Genomic DNA, 21,139 nt, shown 5'->3' with positions numbered 1-21,139 from the left:
AGATTTTATTTATTTATTTGACAGAGGGAGACACAGCGAGAGAGGGAACACAAGCAGGGGGAGTGGGAGAGGGAGAAGCAGGCTCCCCGCGGAGCAGGGACCCCGATGAGGGGCTCGATCCCAGGACCCTGGGATCATGACCTGAGATGAAGGCAAGCACTTAACGACTAAGCCACCCAGGCGCCCCAGTATTTGTCCTTTTGAAGCTGTTCTTTTTTACAAAAACATTTATTCATTTAGTTAAATATTTGTTGAATCCCTAGTATGTGCTAAACTTTGACTTATGTGTGAGGATATGATAGTGGTAACAACAGACCTGGTCCTTGCTATGTAAGTGGGTGGCAGGAGACAGACAGTAAAGGAATAAACATAAAACTAACAGGATAATTTCATCATAGACTTTGTACTAAATTTGAGGGGCGCCTGGGTGGCTCAATTGGTTGAGCATCTGACTCTTAATCTCAGCTCAGATCTTGAGCACGGGGTCATGAGTTTGAGCTCCACATTGGCCTCCACACTGGGTATGGAGCCTACTTGGAAAAAAAAAAAAGAAAGGAATATACTAAATTTGAGATTCCCATTAGATGTCCAAGCAGAGGTGTTGAATAGGAGTTGGATGGTGGGTGAGCCTGCATGACATAACTGAAGGTAAGAATCAGAGTCATTGTTGTAGATACAGATGGCATCTAAATCCATGGACTGGCAGAGGTCATCCAGAGAGAGTGTAAATATATCAAACTGGGAGCCCAGCATGGAACACTACAAAGCTCCAAGATTTAGAAATTGAGCAATGAATGGGCAAAGGAGAGCTCAAAAAAGACAAAGGAGGAGTGGTCAGTGGGAAGGAAGATAGCTGGGTGTGGTGATTCAAAAGCCAGGAGAAGAGACTCTTTCCAAAAGGGCGGGGTGGTCAGCTGAGCACAGACGGCTGAGAACTGGAGATGAGCAGGAGGCGGCCGTTGGATTTGGCCTCACGGAGAACACCGGGGACCAGGCGACCCCAGGGAAGCGAGGGAAGTGGAGATGTGAGCCCTACACAAGTCCCGTGGGAGGTCATGCTGTGAAGGGAAGTCATGGAATGAGAGAATCTTCCTGAGAGGGAATTTCTCAGTAAGTGGGAGAAGTTCTGGTCCCACTTTCAAGACTCCTAGAGCCTTGTTCACTCTCTGCTTTGAGGTGACACATCAGGAATCGCCACCTTCGAACTTATTAACAATTCCACTTGTGCTGTGGAAAGAGCCAAGATGTCCATCGACAGATGAATGGATAAAGAAGATGTGGCATATATATATATATATATATATATATATATATATATATATACACAATGGAATATTATGCAGCCATCAAAAGGAATGAGATCTTGCCATTTGCAAGATCTGGATGGAACTGGAGGGTATTATGCTGAATGAAATAAGTCAATCAGAGAAAGACATGTATCATATGACCTCACTGATATGAGGAATTCTTAATCGCAGGAAACAAACTGAGGGTTGCTGGAGTGGGGGGTGGGGTGGGAGGGATGGGGGGACTGGGTGATAGACACTGGGGAGGGTATGTGCTCTGGTAAGCGCTGTGAATTGTGTAAGACTGTTGAATCTCAGATCTGTACCTCTGAAACAAATGATGCAATATATGTTAAGAAAGAAAAAAAAAAAGAGGAAGAAGGTAGCGGGAGGGGAAGAATGATGCGGGGGAAATCGGAGGGGTAGACGAACCATGAGAGACGATGGACTCTGAAAAACTGAGGGTTCTAGAGGGGAGGGGGTGGGAGGATGCATTCTGCATGGAGCACTGGGTGTTATGCACAAACAATGAATCATAGAACACTACATCTAAAACTAATGATGTAATGCATGGGGATTAACATAAGAATAAAAAAAACCCCTTAAAATTAAACAAAACAAAACAAAACAAAACAAAAAAAAAACAATTCCACTTGTGAACCACCCCTTGAAACCTAACATATTTGTAAATAAAAGAGCATTTCCAAGCACTTCTCTCTTCTTAAACCTGAAGAAGTTTAAAACATTTTGGCAATTATTTTTCCTTTGAGCAACTTGCGGCAGCAATTTGTGAGGTAGGTCATGTTTTAGTGTAGATAAAACACTGTTTCATGCTCAGGTGGGAACTTCCCCATTTCAAAATGATTTTATGTGGCAGAATTATTCTTTTTTTTTTTATTTTTTTTAAAGATTTTATTTATTTATTTGAGAGAGAGAGAATGAGAGAGAGCGAGTACATGAGAGGGGGGAGGGTCAGAGGGAGAAGCAGGCTCGATGCGGGACTCGATCCCGGGACTCCAGGATCATGACCTGAGCCGAAGGCAGTCGCTTAACCAACTGAGCCACCCAGGCGCCCATATTCTTTATCATTAATCAAACGGTGCAGGTGGACGGACAGAGGAAGAGAAGGGGGGATGGCTTCTCAGGTGATTCCAACAAAGGCACAGATATTTGAGGGGCACTTGGGTGGCTCAGTCAGTTAAGTATCTGCCTTCGACTCAGGTCATGATCCTGGGGTCCTGGGGTTGAGCCCCATGTCTGGGCTTCCTGCTCAGTGGGGAGCCTGCTTCTCTCTCTGCCCCTCCCCCCTGCTCATGCTCACGTGCGGTCTCTCTCTCCCTCTCTCTGTCCCTCTCTCAAATAAATAAATAAAATCTTTTTTAAAAAGGCGCAGATATTCAAGGAACACCACTGCAGGAGGTACTCCAGGCCATAGGTCACCATCCCTTGACGACCAGCTCGGATTATCAGGCTGCTTAGTCCTGAAGTAAGTAAAGCGAGAGCACCGTGGGCATCAAAGAGGAAATTAAAAAAAAAAGACCTTACCTTTTGAACCATTTAAAAAAGGCACTCCACAACATCTTGTCAAGAGCTCTCACAGTGCCCAGGAATTAACGGCTGTGCAAGATTTAGAGTTTCCCCAAGACCTCCCAATTTTAGTTAATAGTATCATCCCCGTCAATAAATTTAGGGCAAAAAGTGGTTTAAGAGCATGAATAAATGTTAAATGTCCTCTCTGAAAAAACACTCTATTCCTTCTATCCAAACAAAACCCACACCATTTAAAAACCCACGCATTTTCCAGCTAAAGCAGAATGGCTGCGGGAGGGAGGGGCCACCTTACATCGTCCCAGCTGCTTCGCAAGCCACAGAACTTAACTCTCTCCAGATGTAACCCTTCACTCCTTCTCCCTCCTCATAATTTTTGTCTTGGGTAAAACACAACTAAGTGAGATTTTTTTTTTTTTTCTCATGTGAACTCAAAAGCAGGAGACAAGAAATTGCAGCTTCAGTGATAAATACTTGGTAGGGTATGGTTTTTCTCCTGCCCCTTGGATATACATATAAGGGTGATGGTATTATGAGTTAAAAAGGATACTTAGAGTGGGATCAAAAGGACTAGATTAAAAAAATATATATAGTAATGTGTATCAAGGGAAAATCTTGGTTCTAAACTAAAAAGGACAATTTATCAGTAATGACTCTTTCACAGACAATAGTATTAAGGATGAAGAGGTGTGTGTATGAGAAAGAGAGAGAGAGAGGAGGGGGAGGGGGAGAGAGAGAGAGAGAGAGAGAGAGAGAGAGAGAGAGAGAGAGAGGGAGAGACCCTGGTTAGACAGCTAGGCAGTACTCTGTGTAATGGCTTATTCCGGCCGTGTTAATAGTCTTCACATTGTTTGCAGAGTTAGTTGAATGAATACAGCTGTTATCTTGGTGTGTTTGTGGGACAAGGTGAGCTCAGGATCCTTCCACTCTGCCATCTTCCCTGACTCTGCAGGTGGTTATAACAGGATGACTTCAAGAAACATCCCTCTCAAATAAATAAATAAAATCTTTGAAAAAAAAAAACCCAACAGCTCCCCCACCCCCCCAAAAAAACTTAGGACTTACAAATTACCAAGCACAAAATGGGCCCGAATTTTATATGGAAAGCTATTTGTGGGCACAATCCAAAAAGCTGGATGCCCATAGTCTAAGACTAGGGTGAGAAGTCCCATAGCATATCGGTGTGTGATCGAGAGAACACTATTTTAATTAATTGACATGTTCTTAGCTTGTAGAGGTAAAAACAAAATGCAAAATGTCACATGTCTGCTTGTGGTATTTATAAGTATATATGTTTACTTGATTAGAAGAGGGTCTGAAGTTCAAAGCGGGAATTTTTAACAATTCATGAACAATTTCAGCTTTATAGTAACAGTGTCATTATAAAAGCATATATATATGAAGTCTGCAGATGACAACACTTCAAAGAATTGCAGGGTTGCTAACATCCTAGTTAGCATGTTACAGTCCCATCCATATACACCTATGACACTTGCCCGTACACATTTTTAAAACGCTCAGTGCACATATAATATGTATATACTTGCATAATACGTATATATGATCACATATATAATACTTCATTATACTTAAATCATGACCTGTAGCCCAAGGGGTATTTTTCCCTCCTCTGGTGTATGTGAGGGAGCATTATCCTATGGTTATCTTAAGACCAGCGTGTGACTGGCCAGGGGATAGGGTGGCGGAGCAGAGGGTTAAGGAGGAAGATCTTCCCTACTCTGAGACCACCATGGGCCCCGCTTACTACTGGGAACTCCTGGACATGGCCCCCTCAGCAGATGCTACTCCCTGCAAACAGGCTATAGTGGAGGTAAGATGTCAGGGCGTGTCACATTTCCTTTTATTTGCCTTGCACCTTTATCCTCCACGGGAACTGCACGGCATAGTGCTTAAGAGTGGGCTCTGGTTTCGGGCCCCTGCAAGCTTGTCTTTCTCTCAGACAAGCTACTTATATTATTATATATATTATTTCCCTCGAGTCTACAGGTTGGCAGGGGTCGGGTAATCTACACTGGGCTTGGGCGAGGGTGGTTCTGCTCCAGGTGTCTGTCGTCCTCCTCCTGGGACAAGGAGGTTAACCCCGGTGTGTCCCTCTCCTGATGACAGGGTAGCTACTGGACAAAAAGCTTTATTATGCCTGCATCTTTTCACGCCTCTGTGAGCTTCCCATCTGCTAACATCCCCCTGGCCAAAGCATGTCATGTGGCCGAACTCAGAATCATGGTAGAGAAGGATAGGTGGCCTTTTGATGGGAGGGACAGCAAAGCCAACATGGCAAAGGGCATAGATGTGGGGAAGAGTGAAGAATTAGGGCCATTCATGCAGTCTGCTATTGAAGGGCGGGTTGAATTCCACTGAAATGGGATCCACAAAAGACACTGCAACGTAGGAGGGAAAGAAGTTATAAACTTCACGCTAAACTTTCCTTTCCCATTGTCCTTGGGCAGAGTGCCCAGGAAGTGACATTCCTTATAGAGGATTCCTATTTCCTTCCTTGCTCCCCTGTCCTCAGTTCGGTCACTCTACAAAGCTTCCCTTTTGTAATCCTCATGGTGCCCATCTCAGTCTGTCTTGAAGGAAACGCTACTTCTCACTCACCAGAGCTCCGCATGGTACCCGTCCCTGTCCACAGCATGACATGTCTGCATGTCTGAGCATCCAGGCTCGCAGAATGTTCCTTAGGAGGCTTTACAGCACATTCTGCTCTCCCAGTGCAGCTCCCTTAGAGGATTTCCCACCAGCGTGCATTGCAGATTCTCCTCTTTACACACACATTTTCTCTCTCTTGTACACACACACACACACACACACACACACACACACACACCCACCCCTCACATACATCCCTTCCAACACCTATGGATAAAAACCAATTCTTGTACATAGTGTGATCCAAGCACTTAAAGAGAAAGTACAATGTCTTCCGTAGCTCTGTCTTCTACCCAGAAGGGGTACTTACTTAAATAGCTCCTTCTCGATTCTCCACATGGAATATAGTAGGTGCTCTTAATTTGGTCTTGGTTTCTGGAGTTAGGCTGACCTGGGTTTGAATCTCAGTTCTGCCACCAACTATGGTGTAGATCAAGCTACTTACTGCTTCTAGATCTCAATTCATCCAGAAAACAGGGATAATCCTAGTATCTGCCTCATACGGTGGTTGTGAGAATTGAATGAAAAATGTGTGGAAGGCACTTAGCAGAGGGCTTGACACAGAGTGCAAGCTTAATGCATTTCCACTGTTATTACCTTTTTCCCCCAAGATTTTATTTATCTATTTGAGAGAGAGGCAGAGCAGAAGGGGAAGGGGAGGGAGAAGCAGATTCCCTGCTGAGCAGGGAGTCAGATGTGGGGCTTGATCCAGGACCCCGAGATCATGACCTGAGCCAAAGGCAGATGCTTGACTGACTGAGCCACCCAGGCGCCCCTCCAATGTTATTACCTTTACTATTCCATCCCAACTCCTTCCTACTTCTACTTCCTCCTCCTCACAATAGTCCTTCAGGGACTTCCAGTCAGATGATCTCCCAGATGTTCTTTTCTCCAGATTAGCCATCCTCTTCACGTTGCATGCTTGAGACTTGTCCTATCCCTGCAGCTTTTCTCAGCGATGAAATCCCACCAGTGCAGCTGATGCCTGGAGCTTGGCAGCTTGGACAGACTCCCGAAGCTGAGTGTGAGGTGAGAGGTCAGTGGCCAAAGGAAAATATCCAGTACCCCACATGTACGCTGATGGAGATTCCCTGGTAAGGACTGGGAAGGAAGATGGTGGGAAGAGCAGATAGGTGCAGCAGAAGCAAGAGACGGTCCACTCAGTGGACCTATTTGCCAAACTGTGAAACCAGACTTATGTCCATTGTCAGGCACTGAGGGACCCATCTTCTTTCTTTCTTTCTTCTCTTTTTTCTGGGGGGGGGCGGTAAACTCCCTCCTACCACCAAGTGTGTGGCTCAGTGACACATGCAACACATGTCCAGTGAATGCTGGTTATCTTTGCTTTATTTTCTTGGTTCTGTTGTCCATGATGGTAGCTGTTTTTCTCAGCTCTGGGTCATTGCAGATTTAAGAACCGTGTTGACCAGGGCGGCTAGGGATCAAGCCCTACATCCCCCAGTGGAAGCTTCCCTTGCACTTCCCTAACTCAGTAGCAGGACTCCTTGTTTCTAAACAGCAGGGAACCTAGTCCCTCATATCACAAAGCTCACAGCTATCCACTTAATCCTGAGACTAAGATGATTATTTCAAGAGAGGCGGAAAGTGGGGGATGAGAATGTGGGTGTTGGTGGTGGTGGGAGAAAATTGCAAAGCGGAGCAGATGAGTAAATTATATGACAAGTGCAACTGTTTTAACTTCTAATAGTGCATGAAGGCAGGCAGTGGGGAGAAACATAAATATGTATGCTTTTATTCGGTACTTGGCAACACTAGTGTATTACCTGTGTGGGTAGGAATCAAAAGACTGATACAAAGACACCCTCTTTAAAATCTTCAGCCTATCTTTAATTCATATGTACTTTGTCACCTTGTCAAACTGTCCTACATGATAGATATTTTTGAAAGAGGATATTATGATCTGAATTGTGTCCTCCCAAAAATCTGTGTTGGAGTCCTAACCTCCCCTTATCTGAGATGTGCCTGGATTTGGAGATAGGGTCTTTAAAGACTTCTGGCCTAAAGAAATACATGACAGTAAATTTCTGCTGTTTTTTTTTTTTAAAGATTTTATTTATTTATTTGACAGACAGAGACACAGCGAGAGAGGGAACACAAGCAGGGGGAGTGGGAGAGGGAGAAGCAGACTTCCCGCCGAGCAGGGAGCCCGATGCGGGACTCGATCCCAGGACCCCGGGATCACGACCTGAGCTGAAGGCAGACGCTTAACGACTGAACCACCCAGGTGCCCCAATTTCTGCTGTTTTAAGCTATCCAATTTGTGGTACTTTGTTATGGCAACCCTAGGAAGCTAATATAGAAAAGAAATGTGGAGTTTTTAATAGTTAAAAATTCTTATAGAATTAAAAATTATTAAATATGCTCTGATCCTACAATGAATTAAGTGAATAAAAGTTAAATAAAAAATTTTAAAACCAGGGAGGTCCACCATTACTGCTTAGAAAAGTTCCCATCTACAGATTGGCTAGCACAGCAATTTGCTGATAACTTGGTTGTTTCTACAACATAGTGCACAATCAGAATAAGCAACAGCACAGAGATCGTAAGAACATTCAAACTGTGTCATATCATGGTGCCGATAGAAGCTAAATTCAAGACTTTATTGTCAAGGGGCACCGGTATCAAGCTACATTTCCATGTGGATTTTGGCCAACAATCATAAATAACAGAGAACTTGCTCATAAACAATTCCAAAAGGCAGTGTGTCAGGCAGATGGTATTTTGGGGGTGGGGTTGGGGAGAGTTTAACGTGGCAAAGCAGAATTGTGCTTTACGCATGCTGGCCGTTCTGAACTTGTCATTGACTTCAGCACCCCTGGGGGGTTATGGTTTTACTCAGCTCCCAACGGAGTCTAAAGTTGCAATGCTTTAAACTTCTCATGCTAAAGAAATCAACCTTTTCATGTCATTAGAGTTCTGAAGGAGAAAATCTGCTACATTTGGGGCACAGAACATCAGACCTCATGGATACAAGGCCAAGGTTTTCATGTTTTAGCTCTCCCGGAGGGTGCCAGGGTGCTGCGTCCTCGAGGGGGACCCTGTGAGTATGGTACAAACTTCACAGAGGAGGTGTGCAACTCCTAAGGGAATTCCGCCTTGTCACAGAATTCTGCACTGATTTTAGAAAGTATTGATGTTGGGGGCGGAGCAAGATGGCGGAGGAGTAGGAGACCTGGATTTCGTCTCCTCTCAGGAATTCAGCTGGATAGGGATCAAACCATTCTGAACACCTACAAACTCAACGGGAGATCGAAGAAAAGAAGAGCAACAACTCTCTCATCAGAAAAGCGACCACTATCTGGAAGGTAGGACGTGCGGAGAAGTGAATCTGAGGCGATATTCGGGAAGATAGACGGCGGGGGAGGGGCCTCCGTCGGCCACTTCTGCAAGTGATAGAGCCGCGGAGCACAAAATGGGAACTTTTAAAAGTCTGCTCCGCCGAGGGACGTCACTCTGGTGGCTAAGCGGGGGGTGGAACCCTCCGGGACAGTGTGGTCTCAGGACCCTCGGGGTCACAGAAAGACCGGGGGTGCCTGAGGGCGGCAGAGCTCCCAGGTATCGGAGCAGGGAAGCCGGCTGCAGAGGCGGAGCCCAGGCGCGGGCTCTCAGCTCGGGGTTGCCATTGACCGTGATCCGCGACACAGTCGGGCAACTGCTCCTCCAGCAGGGACCCAACAAGTGGCAGATCCGGGGAGACTCACCTTCTTCCCCCCGGGAGGAGCCGCGCGAGAGCGCACCGCAGGGATCTGCTGGGTTTGGAGACTGCACACCAGGTTGGGTGCCAGAGATAAAATGCTCAGTCACAGGCCAGGTGAGGATGGAGTGCAGCCGGAGACCGGGGAGACGGGAGTGATTGACTGTTTTTCTCTGGGGGTGCACTGAAGAGTGGGGCCCCGAGTTCTCTGCTCCTCCAGGGCGGAGATTGGGAGGCCTAGCCTCAACAATCAGACAACAAAAATAAATAAAAGGCATCCGAATCAGCAAAGAAGTGAAACTCTCACTTTCTGCAGATGATATGATACTTTATGTGGAAAACCCAAAAGACTCCACCCCAAAACTGCTAGAACTCATACAGGAATTCAGTAACATGGCAAGATATAAAATCAGTGCATAGAAATCAGTGGCATTCCTATACACCAACAACAAGACAGAAGAAGGAGAAATTAAGGAGTCGATCCCATTTACAATTGCACCCAAAACCATAAGATACCTAGGAATAAATCTAACCAAAGAGGCAAAGAATCTGTACTCAGAAAACTATAGAATACTCATGAAAGCAATTGAGGAAGATATAAAGAAATGGAAAAACATGCCATGCTCATGGATTGGAAGAACAAATATTGTGAAGATGTCAATGCTACCTAGAGCAATCTACACATTCAATGCAATCCCCATCAAAATACCATCCACTTTTTTCAAAGAAATGGAACAAATAATCCTAAAACTTGTATGGAACCAGAAAAGACCCTGAGTAGCCAGAGGAATGTTGAAAAAGAAAAGCAAAGCTGGCGGCATCACAATTCCGGACTTCCAGCTCTATTACAAAGCTGTCATCATCAAGACAGCATGGTACTGGCACAAAAACAGACACATAGATCAATGGAACAGAATAGAGAGCCCAGAAATGGACCCTCAACTCTATGGTCAACTCATCTTCGACAAAGCAGGAAAGAATGTCCAATGGAAAAATGACAGTCTCCTCAACAAATGGGACAATTGGACAGCCACATGCAGAAGAATGAAACTGGACCATTTCCTTACACCACACACAAAAATAGACTCAAAATGGATGAAAGACCTCAGTGTCAGACAGGAATCCATTAAAATCCTTGAGGATATCACAGGCAGCAACCTCTTTGACCTCAGCCGAAGCAACTTCTTCCTAGAAACATCGCCAAAGGCAAGGGAAGCAAGGGCAAAAATGAACTATTGGGACTTCATCAAGATAAAAAGCTTTTGCTCAGCAAAGGAAATAGTCAACAAAACCAAAAGACAACTGACAGAATGGGAGAAGATATTTGCAAATGACATGTCAGATAAAGGGCTAGTATCCAAAATCTATAAAGATTTATGCGATCTGATCAAGAAATGGGCAGAAGACATGAACAGACATTTCTGGAAAGAAGACATCCAAATGGCCAACAGACACATGAAAAAGTGCTCAACGTCTCTCAGCATCAGGGAAATCCAAATCAAAACTTCAGTGAGATACTGCCTCACACCAGTCAGAAAGGCTAAAATTAACAAGTCAGGGAACGACAGATGTTGGCAAGGATGCAGAGAAAGGGGAACCCTCCTACACTGTTGGTGGGAATGCAAGCTAGTGCAGCCACTCTGGAAAACAGTTTGGAGGTTCCTCAAAAAGTTGAAAATAGAGCTACCCTACAACCCAGCAATTGCACTACTGGGTATTTACCCCAAAGATATAAATGTCGTGATCCGAAGGGGCACATGTACCCCAATGTTTATAGAAGCAATGTGCACAATAGCCAAATATGGAAAGAGCCTAGATGTCCATCAACAGATGAATGGATAAAGAAGATGTATATATATGTATGTATAGATGCATGTGTGTGTATATATATATATACACACACAATGGAATATTATGCAGCCATCAAAAAAAAAAAGAAATCTTGCCATTTGCAATAACGTGGATGGAACTAGAGGGTATTATGCTAAGTGAAATAAGTCAATCAGAGAAAGACAAGTATCATATGATCTCACTGATATGAGGAATTTGAGAAACAAGACAGAGGATCATAGGGGAAGGGAGGGAAGAATGAAACAAGATGAAACCAGAGAGGGAGACAAACCATAAGGGACTCTTCATCTCAGGAAACAAACTGAGGGTTGCTGGAGTGGTGGGGGGTGGGAGGGATGGGGTGGCTGGGTGATGGACATTGGGGAGGGTATGTGCTATGGTGAACGCTGTGAATTGTGTAAGACTGACGAATCACAGACCTATACCCCTGAAACAAATAATATGTTATATGTTAATAAAAAAAGAGAAAGTATTGATGCAAATGACTGTCTATACATATAAAATGGCTGTGAGTGACAAAGATATTAATGGAATTTGTTGGGAAGATTGAGATTTCACTGCACACATCTACACACAACTACAAAGCCGTTTACTACTATAAAAGGCATGGTACGATGTTTTTTCCCTCACTGTGAACATGTGCAGGCTTTTCCAGTGGGGCTGGCCTGGAACAGATCCTTCTTTGCGTGCTCTGGTGGTCTTGCCCCACTCAGACGAGTTTGTCCTGGGATGGTGCTTTGATGGTCAGCTCTGATGTGACCGAATCTCAGATTGCGTTTTCCATTTTTTCATCTGGGAAACACAGGCACCCTTGAACCATCATAAGCCTTTAGATATATTTAGGCTTTGAAGTGTGAGTGACATACAACATGAAGTGAAGGATTCTAATGCTTGCTTTAGGCTATAAAGCAAGCATGGAAATATGGGGTTCTTCTCATTGGGATTCATGATTACTGGCCTGAGAAGTGGCAGGTATTTATTTATTTATTATTTATTTATTCATTTAAAAGATTTTATTTACTTATTTGAGAGAGAGAGAGAGTGCATGTGTGAACATAAATGGTGGTGGGGTGGGGGGAGGGAGAAAGGAAGTCTCCCTGCTGAGTAGGGAACCCAATGAGGGGCTTGATCCCAAGACCCTAAGATCATGACCTGAGCTGAAGGCAGATGCTTCACCAACTGAGCCACCCAGGTGCCCCAGAAGTGACAGGTATTTAAATACCTTATAGGGTATGACCAGTAAATTGCTCTCTATTGAATGATAAATATTAGAACTCAAAATTAAATGTTTATAACAAATAACTGAATTCTAGTGAAATATGAATTAAAGTATTGCTTGAAAGAAATTACCAAAATATTTTAAAATGCCAACAGAATTAGGAAGGAAATAATATATTTAGGTTAATGCAAATTGATCTAGTGCTCGTAAGAAGCAATATGTTTTTAAGAACTACAAAAATCTTCATATGCTTTGACCAAGCAAAGACATGTGAAGTTCATTCATTGAAGTAACCAAAAGAAGCCTCTTGTATGAAAGTGTTCAATTTAACGTTATTGTTAATATAGGAATCTGTGAACAACTATTCCTGATGGGAGGGGGGATGGTTAAACAAAAGATGGTCCACTAATTGAATAGAACTTTGGGTAACTATTATAATAACATTGTATGGACACTAGCAATAGGAGGATGTAAAAGTGTGTGACCCTGGGACTTTGTAATGAAAGCAGATTACAAAAGTACATGTTCCCTGTGATTACTATGCACATAGGTATATTTATTCATTTATTCTAGAAGTGTTCTCAAATGTCTACTGATTATATAGCAGATACTGGTGCTAGGTGCTGGAGACACAAGGTGAAAATGTGTGTTTCCTGCTCTCATTAAGGGTCAGTCCAGCTAAAGATAGTCATGCAAACAAATGGAAAAGTGTAGTTATTCACAAAATGCCACTGGAGTGCAGGAGGAGCCTTCAAGTTGGCTGAAGACACAGGGAAAAGCTTCATAAAGGAGCTAAGATTTTTATATGGACAAAATTTGAAATGCAATGTAGAGAAAAATAATCAGTTGTATAAGGGTGGAGGTATTTGAAGTAACTTAAAATTTTTAAAAAGTATCTTTATTGAGATTTAATTCACATATTATAAAACTCACCCATTTAAAGTGTACAATTCAAAATTTTCTTGGTGTGTTCATGGAGTTCTGCAAACATCACCACAATCTAAGTTTAGAACATTCTCCTCATCCCAAAGAAATGTATTTTCACTCTTTCAAATTTCTTCCAACATTAAATGTTTTTATAATAACAGAAAATCTAAGCATAAAGACAGAAACTTTTGATCTCTGCCATTGTGGGAAAGTTTTATGTTGCGCGCAAAACAAACCACAAGTACATCATCATGTCTTTATTTTTTCATTTTATTAGTGACAAGGTAAATAGGTATGTGACAATCTTCACAGATATCTACACATGTATTTAAATAAAAGAAGAAAAAGAAAGGAGTTGAGTTGAAAGCGTGGGGTTTCAGTGGCGACTAGTCCATGCTGTTTGTTTACTGAATAAAAACCTCCAAGTGTATGATTTGCCCATTTGATTTGCCCATTTTCCCCACGTCTTCAAAACCAGCTGCACGAATTTTAACAGGGATATCTAAAATATACATAGACTCCAACAGAGGCACGGTACAACATGAATTATGAAAGCATTTGACGATGCTATATGGGAAGCAGATATTCTCAGTGCATTGATAGAGAGTGTTCCTCAAGCAGAAGGGATGCTCAGGAACTGATGACTGGTGGGTTCACCTGACCTCAGGTGTCCCCCTTCCTCCATTTGCTTCCACATCTGAGATGGGAGAGGGGCCACGGTGTGCATGATGATCCCCTGTCAAGTGCCTGTAGGTAGCAGTGCCCATCCCTCTAGAGAGGACCACTCTTGGCTACGACTGTGAGGAAGCCCCCAGACCTTGATCCTTCTGGGTCCCAGTCTTGTTCCTGTCATCTCTACTTTCCTCCAGCTGTCTGTGTGACCCGGTTCATGGGGTTCTACATTTATGTAGCCCTAGAAGTTCTGAGTTCCTTCACAAATGTTAGCTTAAAAGGCAATGGGTATGTTTTCTCAGGGACCTTTTATGACCCCAAATCCTGAGGAGCTAATCCCTAATGGCCCAAGTCAGGCACAATGACAAGAGTTAGGGCATTACTTGGGGGCAGAGAAACCTGTCAGGCACTCTTCCAATCATATACAGACAACCACCTTCCTGTAAAACCAATTCTACCTAGACGACTAACATGGAAGACCTGCAGAGGCTGGTGTGGGACCCTCAAACTCTCTGAGGCACCTGCAGTTCTCACCCACAGTCAGCCATACATACTGGAGCCAGACATCAGTCCTTACACACTTGAAACTGCTACCATGACAGGATTTAATTCACAAGTGGGAAAAATATGAACTGCATCAGAGTATTCTTCCATGTGCCGTGCATTTGGTTTCCAATGAAGCTCTGCAGCTGTAGCCAAATGGCTTGCCTCCAGATCAAGGCATGACAGAAAATTTAGTGTCTGTGAGTTTGGCTCATCTTTCAAATAAAGTGTGATTGTTGACATCGGGAATACAAATTTTCCAACTGCTTTGTAAACTGAAGGATTTTGTCCGCTTGCTCTATTATATGTAATATTCAGCATATTAATTACAAATATAACTAATGCCAGTGTAAACATGCTTTAGATACATAGGTCTGTAAAATATTGCACATAAATATAAAATTTGTTCAGGATTTCTTCATAGTAATTTTTCATTATCATAAAAAGGATACAAAATTGTGCAGATTATATGAATTTGGCTGGTCAGGTTTACTTCAAAAATGATGACATTACACACGGTTATGGATTATTTACAAGAGTCTTAAACATCAACTTTTTGTGATGGTTAAATTTTAGATGACAGGAGAATAGCTTGAATAAAGATTATTTTCCAAACGTATGTACTATAAAGATTAGCAGTAAAAATGAGTAGTAAAGTTAGAATAGACAATGGTAAATAAAATTCTTAGGAATCCCTTTTCTGGGTTCATCTCACATCTGCATAACTTTATATTTCTTTACCATGTATGCTTAACACATCTTCCCTGTGTATATAAATTTGAGGTACAGTAGAGAAAATAGGTATTTAATCCCAAGCTAAATATTGGCGTTGCTTCTTATAGATATTAAAAATAATGCTCGCCCATATTGTAAAATTCCTTTTTTGTTAATGGACTCTAGAAATTTTACCATTACTTTTAACCACCAGACAGGTTCTGGAGTACCTTGAAATTTGTGTATTTCTAGCTAATTAAGTCAATGGGAAGATTTTTGTTTCTCTAAAAGGAAGTATAAATACATCTTTTTGCAAAGCTAAATTAAGCAGATGTGAGTCCCCAGAAAATGTGAATAAAAGTGATTTCAGGTAGCAGGTGGCATGGTATTAAGTGAAACTGTCTGCTTTTCCTTAACACTGTCTAAATCCTGAAGAAGCTCTGTTAATTTATCTGCACAAGATGGTTATCTTAGGAGGAAATTTAGTGAGTGATTTCAAAAACCAGCTAACCAAATTGTAATGTCCAAATATTCTAGATGACCAGAACATCTGCCTAGAGCCATGGAGAATAAATAAATAAATTTTTATCCTCAGTTACAAGATCATCTTTGTCGTTTCAAAAGTACTTTCACAGTACTAACAACATAACGCTTGTCTCCCTGAGCCATAACTTCATTAGAAACATTTCTTTTCCATAGGGAGGTGTCGAATATTCCATTGGATGCAGTAGCGTTGGAAGGTTTGGTCCTAGTTCACCTTCCAAAGTCGATTGTGATTCAGACAGTTCATCTCTGCAACTTGAGTTGGATTTACCTGGAAAGCAACTTGAGTTCCCGTGCCCATTTCAGAGTGTCTGCCAAAGACAGAATGACTAAAGCAAAAGACGTCTTCCATGATTGCTAATGGTTTCCACAGTGTTGAGGATGGACGTTACGTCACCCAGAAGGATCTCTGGGCTCTGTGGCAGCTTCTCCAAAGTGCAGCATAGATGAAGTGATATTTCTGGGGCCCTTCCATTTCCTAGGTCACTGGCAAGTACAGGGAAACCTTTACTGAACCTTTGTGTTCCTTCTTTTCCTTGAACAGGACCAGTGTTTGTGTATTTTGAGCTTGGGTTTTTTACTTCTCATGCCTCCGTGGCTTTCTTATCTGTCAATTGCTCCCTGTCATTCATATCATCTTGGGGGGGTCTCGCTCTGTCAAAGAATCCACACTATGAACAAGAGAAAAGAGGGCTATAAAATCAAGTTGTTCTGGGAACTGGGTGAAACTCCTCATTCTAAGGATTTTCACTTTCTGAGTTTTCTAAGGAAATCGGAGCTCTGTGGATATTATCTGTCGGATTCTCCAAATTAGGAGGGGAAAGCGGAGTCTTCTTTACCTTCAGAGAGGAATTCGTTGCATAGGGCAGAGGGTTTGGGTCCTTCCTCCTGCCATGTCGTGGTAGTGGGGGAATGTCCCTGTTTTGTATAATCCACTTACGGACCTGGCATTTTTTCCCCTGAGATTATAGCCACAAGGCCCAAAGACTTCCTCTCTGCTTTTCTGCATGCTTTCTGGAGCAGCAGAAGTACCAGCTGCTGAAGTGTACTGTAGGCTACCTCGCGATGGAATTTAGGAAAAAGAGAGGAGATGCTTGCATATCGCTCTTACTTGTGGAGCACATAGCATATAGAGGAAAAGTAGATTGGCCATTTCTTTCAATCCCAGGATATTTTAGTGATTTTCCAAAGACCAACCAGCAACTTGAGGAAGAAGTGATTCTAGAATCTTCATCCTCCTGAATTTCCATTAGTATTTGGTCTGGAAACCTGGAACCTTAATTCTTATTGATTGTTTCTTACACTGGAAGCCAAATTCACTGGGTTTCGTTGATAACTATTGAGTTGTCTTTTTTTTTTTGCAGGACTAGTACCATATTCTGTCAACTGCCATATGTTGTTGTACCATTTATGGAAACAAAGATAGTATAAATAACAGAATAATATAAGAGTCTATTTCTAAAGGTAAACTATGCAGTAGCCTCTGTAGACTCAGGAAGGCACAAAACAGCTTATGATCATTATCATAAGGAAAGATCTATTTAACTCACATAGCAAGGTTTTCTCAGTTTGTTAAGCAAGCCACATATTGTTTTAAAATAAAAATACACTATGATTTTGGGGAACCACAACAATACTGGTTAACTAAGATGTGACTGGATTGATTACTCTTACAGTCATGTCACTGTGACACTGTTCCTATTTTGGAGTGGAAAGCTCTGTGAAACTTGGCAGTCGTGTTGGTTTGGGGGCTAGAAATTAATGCCTATTGTAGATTTTTACAATAAACTTCAGTAAAACACATTAAATCTTCCTAATGGAGATGGACTAATTGGCAAGATAAAAAAAAAAAGTTCAAGAATATAACATGCACGATCTATTTGGCCTGATAGTCCAAGTATCAGTTAATTACTATATTAATTGCACCTGCATAGTGCTTGCAACGAAACATCTCAGAGGATTGCTGATAGGATCATGTCAGTAAAAAGCTTGAGATCTTGACTAATTACACAAGAAAAAGAAGACTTCATAAAAAGATTTTTCACTCCAAGCATATTGGAAAGAAGATCACAGGTCTCAGCTAAGAAAGTCTAACTCTTTCTGTATTTATTTACAAGAAATCTCAAGATAAAAGCGGCATTAAACACTCTTGGTCTTCTTAAATGTCAGCTATGTAGGCATAGTACGGTTGCCAAAACAAACATGATACAATTTTCCTGTTATGCTTTTTGGACTGTTAAAAATCCCCAAATCATGCCTCTGGCATTGTCTTTTTTAAATCTCTAGGTGTATCCTTGTAAATCCCCTCAGTGGCCTCTCTACTCAACAAGAAAAATAAAAGAAATAAACTTACCTTCCATAAAGCTAACGTTAAGATGGCCAGAACCAATAATCCAAGAAGGATTGCTAGTATTATTACCCATAATGGGATTGAGAAGGAAACATTTGGGGTTGTCCAAATAACTGATGTCTTAATCTGAAATGGAAAATAAAGCAAATGAGCTCAAATTTGAAAACTATTGGGTGAAATAAAGCAGTAATTACCAATACAACACGGGGGCTGGGGGTTAGTTCTGCAAAGATCCATACAATAATTGAAATCATCCCAGGGGAGATTTGAATGTCTACAGCACTCAGACAGTGAATCTTTTTTTTTTTAAAGGTTTTTTTATTCATTCGAGACACAGAGATACAGAGAGAGAGAGAGAATATGAGCAGGGGGAGAAGCAGAGGGAGAGGAAGAAGCAGGCCCCCCGCTGAGCAGGAAGCCCGATGTAGGGCTCCATCCCAGGACCCTGGGATCCTGACCTGAGCCGAAGGCAGACGCTTAACCAACTGAGCCACCCAGGTGCCCCTCAGACAACGACTCCTTAAAACCAGCACATTCTTAGGTCCCCCAGGTTGGATGGAAGATCTAATTACAGACACCTGGTGTGTGTTTGGCTTCGAACAGCCCAGAAACCCTGGCATGGAACTGAGGTGGACCAAGACTGAGAACCAACAAGGTGGAAACGAGTGACTTTAAATCGGGCTGGACCTTTTATGGCAGTAATGACTAAAAGTAGACCCTCTGGAAGGCCAAGTCTGTCCACACACATTTCTCCACAGAACTGAGCTAACCTCATTGAGAGGTGAGTTGAACTGGATCCATCAGACTCTTGAATGTGCAAAAGATTAGAAAATCACCTAATCACCTATATTAATTGCACCTGCGTAGTGCTTGCAACGAAACATCTCAGAGGATTGCTGATAGGATCATGTCAGTAAAAAGCTTGAGATCTTGACTAATTACACAAGAAAAAGAAGGCTTCATAAAAAGATTTTTCACTCCAAGCATATTGGGAAGAAGATCACAGGTCTCAGCTAAGAAAGTCTAACTCTGGCGAAGGTTGGTGGCTCTGGAATGTTTCCTGACTGGATACATATGGGTGTTTTCATAGGCTGCACCCAAGTATGGGGCCCTGACCATGCTCAGCTCTTTCCTCTGCCTTCTTAACTACATTGGAGCATCCTGCCTCTGTGCTTCTCAGCCTGTCTGGCTTTTCACTGCTCCTTCATCTTGGTCCATTTCCTCTATTCGGCAGACATCCTGATGGCTTAATTCACTCAATTCTCCAGCCCCAGATATCATTTACAACCAGACTAAACAAAGGCATCACCAGTAGTGACTTGATCCCTGCTCTCAGTGAGAAAGAGGCTGGCCTTCACCTGCTCACTGTTATACCTTCCTCCTTTGCCTGCTAACTCCCTTTGCCCAGCAGTCCCTATTTCATCCAACACATCAGCAGGAAGTGCAGCATTCCATGACCATGCTGGGATTAGCCTCACCCTGCTTGCTGCCGTCTAAGGACAGGGCACGTGGTGCATGAAGCAATACACCGCAAGGACTCAAAGCAGTCACGATGCCACTGGATTCTGCAGCCTGCGTAACTTATTCTACACGGATCCTCTGCATGTATATGGCTGCGTGAGCAAGCCAGGGACTGATGACTTCTGAATCACCTCTCTTTATATACCTTTCCCTTGGTGAATTACATCTAGTAACACCTATGAAGTCAGTGCTCAATCCTCACCGTAAGGTGCTCCGAGGGAGGACATGAAGTGGTCTTTCAAAATGATCCTAATATTACTGGAAGCAGACGCCTACAGTTTCGATAATGAGAATTTCAGAATTTTGGATCATGTACTCACCGGCCAGTTACAATGACCCAGGAGAGAGAAAATCTGGAGCCGTGGAAAATTCTGAGGTTTCTTTTCTTTCTTTCTTTTTTTTTTGATTTTATTTATTTGACAGAGAGAGAGAACACGTGCACAAGCAGGGGGAGCGGCAGGCAGAGGGAAAAGCCAACACCCTGCTGAGGACCCTGGGATCATGACCTGAGCCAAAGGCAGATGCTTACCCGACTGAGCCGCCCAGGTGCCCCAATTCTGAGGTTTCTGATAACTGTTTCCTCCCCCTGAGCTCTAAGTGCACTGAGGAAACAACATAGTTTCAGGCTATGTTTAGTTCATGTGTTAGAGATCGCCAAAATTTACTAATAGGTAATTTACAGTAACACAAGCAACCATGCTTCTTCATCTTCCCTGTCTTGATTTACCTAATTAATATCTTAAATTGCCTCCCAATTTAGCTAAAGGAGTTGAAAGAAGGGCCAGAGGGCCACAGAATGTTCTGTTCAAATTGTTAGGTTAGTAAAAAGCAATGGGATGGGAGAAAACCTATCAGTGACTTTGCGGGGTTCCTTTGCCTCTTTGGCTACTATAGGTTTCGAGGTTATTATCTAAAAAACTGGTCATTCTGTAGAAACAGGTAGGGGAGGTCACTTACAAAGAGTTAATAATGATATGTGAAGGCTTTTTTTTTTTTGCAGCAATGATGGAAAATATGAATAAAATATTAAATTGAACAGGATATGCTTATTAGGGTCTTCTGAAGCAGAAAATAGCTTTCCAGGTATAATTACAAAATCTACTGGCTTTTCATTTGCAATCACTTCCAAAGATCTTGACAGCAGTGTCTTAAAAACATTGAGAGTAGATGATCCCCACTGTCCTTTTCAGTTCCAAAATTCTGAAATTCTCATCACCCAAATGGTCATAGTCTGCTCCCAGTAACATTATGCTCACTTAAAAAATACCACGCTATTCCCTTTCTCTGAGTATTTTAAAAGTTAAGATTATACATGTCTTGTACATTTCCTGTAAGTCATCATATGTAATTAACCAGGAGGAAAGGACAAAGAATTTTAAAAGAAAGCAAACTGGAAAACCTTCCCCCTGCGCCTGTATTCTGCTTTTCTTGTCTGTTGCCTTTAGGACATCCATGTGGCACTGAGGCTGCCCAATCTTCTCAATCTAAAATATGAGCAGTTGCAAAGACCTTCCTTGGCCCCTGGTGTTTTCCTAAACTTACCTAGGCTTTGCACCGCATAGTCAAGAAGTCACTACACT

The 21,139-nt window shown here is 42.5% G+C and overlaps 1 protein-coding gene across 2 annotated transcripts in view; it reads right to left on the bottom strand.

The window, feature by feature from the left end:
• Window positions 1–13,468: 13,468 nt before the first annotated feature.
• Window positions 13,469–21,139, bottom strand: part of ITGA8 (integrin subunit alpha 8) — a 180,137-nt gene continuing 172,466 nt past the window's right edge. For both annotated transcript variants that reach the window (XM_064592014.1, XM_064592013.1), the window contains exons 29-30: window positions 18,042–18,164; window positions 13,469–16,359 (exon numbers count right to left, since the gene is read on the bottom strand). In XM_064592014.1, coding sequence (XP_064448084.1) covers window positions 16,273–16,359; window positions 18,042–18,164 — 210 coding nt within the window. In that variant the 3' untranslated portion in view covers window positions 13,469–16,272. The remainder of the gene's footprint in view (window positions 16,360–18,041; window positions 18,165–21,139) is intronic.

The sequence above is a fragment of the Mirounga angustirostris genome, unplaced genomic scaffold (genome assembly GCF_029215605.1).
Source record: "Mirounga angustirostris isolate CCGP_5_RB_7025 unplaced genomic scaffold, mMirAng1.0.hap1 SCAF_5, whole genome shotgun sequence".
Classification (NCBI taxonomy): Eukaryota; Metazoa; Chordata; class Mammalia; order Carnivora; family Phocidae; genus Mirounga; species Mirounga angustirostris.
Note: the sequence above shows the minus strand (reverse complement) of the source record. Positions and strands in the feature narration are given on the sequence as shown.